Below are 7,508 nucleotides of genomic sequence, written 5' to 3' on the forward strand. Positions count from 1 at the left end.
AAAATGTGTTTTTTAATAGTGGTCGGCCCCCGGCAGGAGTCGGCGTAAAACTGTAGGTCCCTTCCCTTTGTGCGACAACATCAAGGCGCATGCCACAATCGGAGGAGTAGCTCGGCCAAACACTAACATATGTCGATGGTCCTCTACAATAACGGCGCAATTCAAAATTTCAGGTTTAGAAAAATACATAATTTGAAAGCTTACAGTATGACTGCATATAATCCGGAATAATTACGTTCCAAGACATATTATTGCTAAATTACGAAACAAAAAATCTTTAATTGGCTCTACTGAAATATATGAAATTTTTAGTTGTGTCGATATGTAAGCGCCTTTCTATTATTATTAGTAATCATCAACACAATTTCAAATTACATAAACCCAGTCACAGCCCTTTTTTGTATTCAACGCTTCCAGAAATCACATAATACATAAAATAAATAAAAGCTGTTTTGATTAATATTACATAAACTGGAAACTGTTAAAAATAAGTGCGCTTGAGTACATAGATTAGAACCCATTTAGTTCCTAAAATGTCTGTTTGCAACACATAACAATAAAAATGCACACCAAATAGCTAAGAATGATGAAGGAAATCGATTCAGACATGCCTGTTTAACTGGCCGTGCGTTCTCAAAACAAACACATGTTAATTAAGGGGCTATTCAAGTATTATGTAACCAGTGGGACGCGGGGGTCTTGGTTTGCTTATTTTTAATGACAAGGGGCAACATTTCTTCAAATAAGTAAAACATTAATTACATACGCACAAATTTTGCCTGCAATTTCGATCATAATTGAACACTGCACTTCACTCTCGTTTCGAATTTTCGAAAGCGTTTTTTAAGCTATTTATGGGTTTAACACTTCTTGTGTGCACTTGATATTGTAAAAAAAATATGCGCAATTCGATCCCTAACTACATTTTTTTGTAAAGAACGCCCGTTTGCTTTAAATTTGAAAAATACAATTATTTTTTTATTTTGTATACATCTGTCATTTGTTACAAATGAAGAAAAGTCCAAGAGTTGCCAAGTATAAATATCTTTATATCTATTTATTAAAATAATAATTTACAATAATAATTTATTTAATTAATACTTTATTAAAATACAAATTTGAAGTGCAAATACATTTGTAAAACTGTTTATCACAAAATGTTATTAATTGTTTGCAAGCATACTATAGTTTTCATGCATTTTGAGAATAAATAATCTAATATGTGTACATATATATCGTCGTTTAAAGTACAAAACCGCGTATCGTCATTCTTCAAAACCGTGTGACTGACATTGGCTTCCAAAAATTGGATTTGCTCACAAAAGCTCTTGGCTCAATTCTTATCCATTCGTCCTGAAATATACTAGCCAGAAATACGTTTGCTTTATAAAAAAGATAACCATTTTGAAATATGGGTGACTTTACTCTCTAGAAAATAATTTATGCAATTACGCAGTTTTGCATTTTCTTGATACGCGGTTTTGTACTTTAAACGACGATATGTATAGCATGTACTTACGGCGGCCGCCGTAGCAGAGTGATTACATGTGCGTACTTCCACTCCATAGGACCATGGTTAAATACCTGGTCAGATCATAACCCAAAATAGCAGTCGTCCTTCGGCACGCAATGGCAAACCTTCGAGTATATTTCTGCATTGAAAACTCTTCTTATAAAATCAGAACTCATGCCTCAAGTTTGAGCAGAAGTTCGGCCAAACACTTAGAAAAATATTTTAGCACCAAATATTTATTTGTTTACTTATTTTGAGGGAGATGGCAATCTTCTGGTTTCACATTTTGAGTACAAAAATTTCAACCCTGATACAACAAATAGTATTAGTACTGAATGATATTGACAGATTGCATTCCCATAAACGTCCAATCATACATGATTGAGTTCTTTTTTTGCATTCACATTCTCTATGTGAATGGGTGTCAACCATTCCATAACACACTACATATTTTGTGTTTACAATTTGTAACCAATCTCAAGAGTGGTTGTTAAATTTTTTAAATCAAACAATCACATTTTTGAAACGAAAAAAATGAGAATGCACACTCAATTGATTCAATCATTACACAGCTCTGATATGTACATACAATTATTAACATACTTTCGTACATAATCTATTGACCGGAGCGCTCGCTCGTCGCTCACTCGTCTTTCCTAGCAGAGTGAGTATGCTGACAGCTACTCGCCTCGCACTGCGAGCGAGGCAACACCTAACAGCCTCGCTCATTTAATAGGAGCGCGAGCAAACAAGGAGCGCTCGCTCGTTTGGCGAGCGAGCCAAACTTCTCGTTCCTCGCCTCATTGCTGCTACGAGTACGGGCTGCGAGCGCCTCGTTGTCTGCGAGGCATTGAGTAGGAGTTTGCTCACTCGCTCGCTCGAACTCCGAGTTTTTGACCACCCTGATAATCTCATAATTTTTGCTTTTTTGTGCGACTAACTTCACTAGTTGATCTCTTTCAATATTTTATGTTCAGTCGATAGCTAAAAGCATATTTATTTCGACTATTCTTATGAGAACAACTCCACTTCAATTAATCTAAAATGTACCACACTATTCACTTACCATCGTCATCCTCATCTTCTGGCGCATCAAGTAACGGTGTAAATGCATAACGTTGATTATTATTTGTTGGACGCCACAAAATCATAATCACCAGCAATAACACCGAGAAGAGCACATGCCAGAAGGCAGTATCTATCCAAATATTGCGCCATATCTGTAAAACAAATTCCAGAAATGCATACATTTTCTAAGCGCTTTCTTCTAATTTCAAATGCACTCACCGGTGTACAGTTCTGTGTCTTGCGGACATGCAAGGCATACAACATAAACATCACTGATGCAATCACAGCGAATATCAGTGTGTTTGTGAAGTGTCTATACAGCGAGAGTTTAACCATATTTCTGAAAAATTAATTTAAAAAAAATCAAAGAGAGACATGAGAAAAATTTTACAATTTCATTGTAAATTTTTATTCGGAAACATTAGCCCACCTTCTCAAGCGCAACGTTCTGGTAGTCTGTACCAGCGAAGTGAATATCCACCAGCATATGCCTGTGTCCAGCACAGCCAACGGTATGGCAGCCACCAGCTGCTCATCAGTTTTTGTGCTCGTCACGCGCAAATAGCTTTCAACACAGGCCAGCACAAAATAAAGCGCGCCAACACCGACAACGCGATGTAGCATTGGGCCCAAGCGTGGTCTAAGAAAATAACAATATAGAGGAATATTAAGAGTTTACAAAAAGTTTATATGTTGTTGTTTTTTTCCTTAGTCTGGTCATTGCCCTCTCACCCTTATGTACATAGTACGTATGTATATGTATATTTAAACAAATGGTTCCTGCATTTTATTTACACAACTGCTTGTTGATTGTTTTTTAACTACATAACAACTGAAGCATATGTGCAAATACTTACTTGACAATACCGAAACCCAGACTCATGATAATCACAAGCATACGAGCCAAAGTACGTTTGGCACAAGAAACAAATTCTGCTACCAATTCGGCGCCCTGCACAGGTACACCTGTGGTATTTAAGCTATAGTATTGCGCATAGAAGAACGCCTTCTCTAACATGCCGAGCAGTATGACGCCACCAATCCAAAATTGTATACGCAAGAGATCGCGCCATTGCGTAAACGATACAAAGAGCCAGATAATGCCGAAAATAACATAGACCACGCACATGATACCATAGAACTGGTGATGTGGAAAGGGAGAGAAAGTAGATAAACTCTTATGCGATTTGTAATAAATGACGACGCTTACCGCCAACAATGGATGATCAATGGCTGAGAGGTAACCGCCATCGGGACCAACAATATCAACTTGCACAAGCGCGCTATAATCTGAGGAGTCAGTTGCTTTGATTGCTTCAATTTTCAATGTCAAATCGTAGATGCCATCTCGGCCAATGGTGATGATGGTTTTTGCATATGGCTAGAAGGAGAAAAGAGTACTTTTAATAAATATTAAATATTTTGGCTGTACCAAATAAGGAAAAGTTTGAGATTGGCATAAAACTAAAACATTTTCTTGAATGCATTTCTTCAAAATTGTCTTCTGTTTTTATAAATATTAAACACTTTTTATGAGAAGAGTTTGAGGTTGGCATAAAAGTAAAATCGGGCCTTGGGTGCATTTTTTCCGAATTGTCTTCTGTTCTTTCACATATACATGTAAATGTAGACAATTCCGCAAACACAAAGATTTCCTCCAATTTTAAGGAGTGCAGAAAGAAGCTCAATTTTATTAACATTCAAACATTTCTATAACGATTTTTCAAGTTTTGATGCAATTTGGCATCGCGCATTTAAGCTTGTTAAGCAGAAAGAGGCTATGGTTATTAGCAAACAATTAAGGGTGTAAATTCGTTTAAATACATACGTGAAAAAGAAGAAGTTAGAAAAGTTAAGAAAGTTCACTATGGGCCACATGACATTCAAACGCATATATAGTATGTGCATACGATTACGAGCCAACATACTAAGTAATTTTGCATTTGTCAGTCTAACAATAATTTTAACACTTCATTAAATTTAAACAAAAGGCATTTCTTATCAGCATTCTCCCTACCACTTCCTCTTACCGAATTTTTATGGCGAAGTTTATGATATGACTCACAAATTCCGCACCTAATATGTGTATAAGTACATACATTAATTTTTACGTATTTACCCCTTTCATTAAGAGTCGAATACAATGAACTATATACATATAACAGAAGCCAATTTTTAAATATCACTCACTCAAAACAAGATCTTATCAGCTACAAAAGTTTTATGCTTTCTACATACATTGTTGATAAAAACATATTAAAATAAATTGAAACTAAATTAACTCTACATATTCAAATTTACTACTGTTGGGTGTTTGAGTGTATTCGTCTGCGTCTTGCCCGACGTCTGTGCTGCTGCCGTGCCTGATGACTTTGCAGCGTCTTCCGCTACTCCTGACGCTGCTGCAACATTTGCATCGCTTACAGGCCATGGCCTTTCGGGTAGCAAAATTGGGTGCATTGGACAAATGGAGTTTTTCGTATCCATGGCAATGAAACCGGAATCAGATTTGTTTTGCAAAAGTAATTGCTGTTCATAAGCATTGTATAGACTTTCGGGCTGTAAATATCAATAGAGGATTTTATATATATATACATATATATATATGTATGTCCAATTCTTTTGGGTACCACATACTCACCAAGCGCTTGTCATACCAGCATTGGCGCTCAAAGAGCGTCCAAGTAACAACAACATCCAGCTGCTCATGAGTGTCGCACTCAACTATAAAGAAAAGGTTATTTATAAAAAGATTCAAAATTTTTTCTTAAAATTTGCCACTTACTATGCACTTTAATTTTCGAACTAGCTAACAGCGGCCGTTGTTCTCTTGCCACATTAGCGTTCTATAGGTAGAGGAAAATATACAAATATTCTCATGTTGAAGTATATAACTATAACTAATGTATGATTCTGAATTTGTTTGGATATCTTTATACACCTACCGGCGTTAGGGTTTTAGTAGTTTTACCAGGATCAGATTTTGCCTGCGTCGCTGGTGCAAGCACTGATACCAACAGCACCGCCTTCAACACCAACAGCAATTTTCTCCCCAACATTACGTTATTTATTTTCACCAGCGCTACTTGAGCTGCAAGTTTTCCAAACACACTGTATAGAAAGTAATAATAACTGAATATTTTCTTTTTTAATTGCAATTTGTTCTGGTAATCAGCAAATTTTCTCGGAAAATCGACGTCAACAAGCAGACTCAGCAAATAGGATGAACCATGATAAAAACATAACAAGGTAAAACCATTGAGAGGCAGTCTGACGTTTGCCAACAATATAATTTTAAAATCAAAACTCAAACTCACACACACATTCTCATTTTCAATCTCAAACAACAACAATTGTGAACAATTTAATTTATTTATTTTCAATTTTATATGATTTTAAAATGTTGGCAAACGTCAGAACAAAATCATGGCCGCCGAATTGAGAGAATGAATTTACCTTGTAATGTTTTTATCATGCACAAAACGAAAGAAATCGAGATTCTGACAGTTCTCGATCGTACATTTGTCAATTTTCAGAAGTTTGTATTAGAGGTGGGTAACTCAACTCAGAGTTGAGTTATTGAGTTGATTCCTATAAGTGAATCGGTAACTCAGACTCCCTGTCCAAAAAAAATTTAACTCAGTAACTCAGTTGATGCCGTAGGGCTCACATGAATCAATTGAATCATAGTGGCTCATATTTGTCCATATAACTCTCTCGCTTCGCCACAGTGTTTAGCATGGCAAAGTCTTGCATTTTGTTTTTGAACGAGGCGAATTTATACAAGGTGGTGGCAAGAATATAACAACAACAACCACATGTATTTTGTATTGCGGATGTTATGTCAAATCTCACAAATTCTTATAATTTCGTTTTTTTTTTTAGTTTTTCTCGAAATATGTATGTATGTAAGATATATAAAGATGTGCATATCAAATCAATTGCCTTTCCAACCATATCCACATTTTGAAATTCGGTACAATAGGTTTCGAAATATAAGCTTTTGAAAATATTGAAAATTCCACCTTTACCTCCCCCCCTAGCACCGCCCTATTAATTTGCACACAAAAAAAATTACACCTTTCAAATCAGTAGAAAGGAGCTGACCACACCCACTTTAAAGTTTTGTTTTATCTCAACGGCTGCTATACCGCATCTATGCCTCAAAACGAGTCTACGATACGAATCATGATTCAACAACTACAGGTTGTAGCAATCGTACAAAATCTATTCATATTCGTATGTATATGTATACCCTGCAATACCAGGATTTCATAGAATTCTGAAAGGTTTAACAATTTTTTTAAAGAATTTTCTTTAAGAAATCGTACAGAAATTTCTTTACTAGTTCTTGTCGACCGCTTCATATGTTTTTCTTTATAGATTTCTAAAAGAATCGTAACAAATTTCCGACACTCTTAAAGATTTCGGGAGCATTAGTTTGCAGGGTATACAGGGTATGTGTATGTATACGCGGATATGTAAATAAAGCAAAACAGACGATAATTTGACACAAGCGTGCTCATAAGAAGAAGCATAGCTTCTATCGCTATCACCTGTAATTGATGCGCCTTGGATACGAATGAGTGTAACATACAAAGAGTCAAATGAGTTAGTTGAATGAGCTGACTCCTTAAAGTGAGTTGGAGTCATTGAGTCAACTCCTATAAATTTGCTGAGCTACCCACCCTTAGTTTGTATGTAAGTGCCAGCATGAACCAAAAATACAAGATCACGTAAGAACGCGACGTTGTATTTGTAACTGGTTTTGAGAAAAAAGTTTGCGAAAGCGGGTTCGTCAGCTGAGCGTTTGTTTACATCACAAGCACCACTATTTTACACTTTTATTCAAGTAAAGAAGAGTTAATTCAACATGACAACACATTTTAAAGCATTTTGTTGCATCATTTTACCTAAATTGTGCGTT

General features: G+C 35.9%; 2 protein-coding genes across 3 annotated transcripts in view; one reads left to right on the forward strand and one right to left on the reverse strand.

Annotated features, from left to right (window-relative positions):
- LOC118741006 (mitochondrial carrier protein Rim2) overlaps positions 1-7,508 on the forward strand; it is a gene marked incomplete at its 3' end in the record, with an annotated part of 371,826 nt that overhangs the window by 328,156 nt on the left and 36,162 nt on the right. The gene's annotated exons all lie outside the window — the stretch shown is intronic.
- Positions 2,422-5,828, reverse strand: LOC118741005 (transmembrane protein 87A-like). 2 transcript variants are annotated; one of them, XM_036472791.1, is made up of 9 exons: positions 5,527-5,828; positions 5,367-5,427; positions 5,223-5,305; positions 4,886-5,140; positions 3,792-3,962; positions 3,439-3,722; positions 3,012-3,221; positions 2,801-2,921; positions 2,422-2,733 (listed from the first exon to the last, which is right to left on the reverse strand). In XM_036472791.1, the coding sequence occupies exons 1-9, from the start codon at positions 5,638-5,640 to the stop codon at positions 2,572-2,574; spliced, it is 1,461 nt and encodes a 486-aa protein (XP_036328684.1). In that variant the 5' UTR covers positions 5,641-5,828; the 3' UTR covers positions 2,422-2,571. The 2 variants fall into 2 exon arrangements, with proteins under 2 accessions (XP_036328684.1, XP_036328683.1); XM_036472790.1 differs by having other exon boundaries at positions 2,423-2,733; positions 4,883-5,140.

The sequence above is a fragment of the Rhagoletis pomonella genome, unplaced genomic scaffold, assembly GCF_013731165.1.
Source record: "Rhagoletis pomonella isolate Grant_MI unplaced genomic scaffold, Rhpom_1.0 Rhpom_scaffold_00006, whole genome shotgun sequence".
NCBI classification, from domain to species: domain Eukaryota; kingdom Metazoa; phylum Arthropoda; class Insecta; order Diptera; family Tephritidae; genus Rhagoletis; species Rhagoletis pomonella.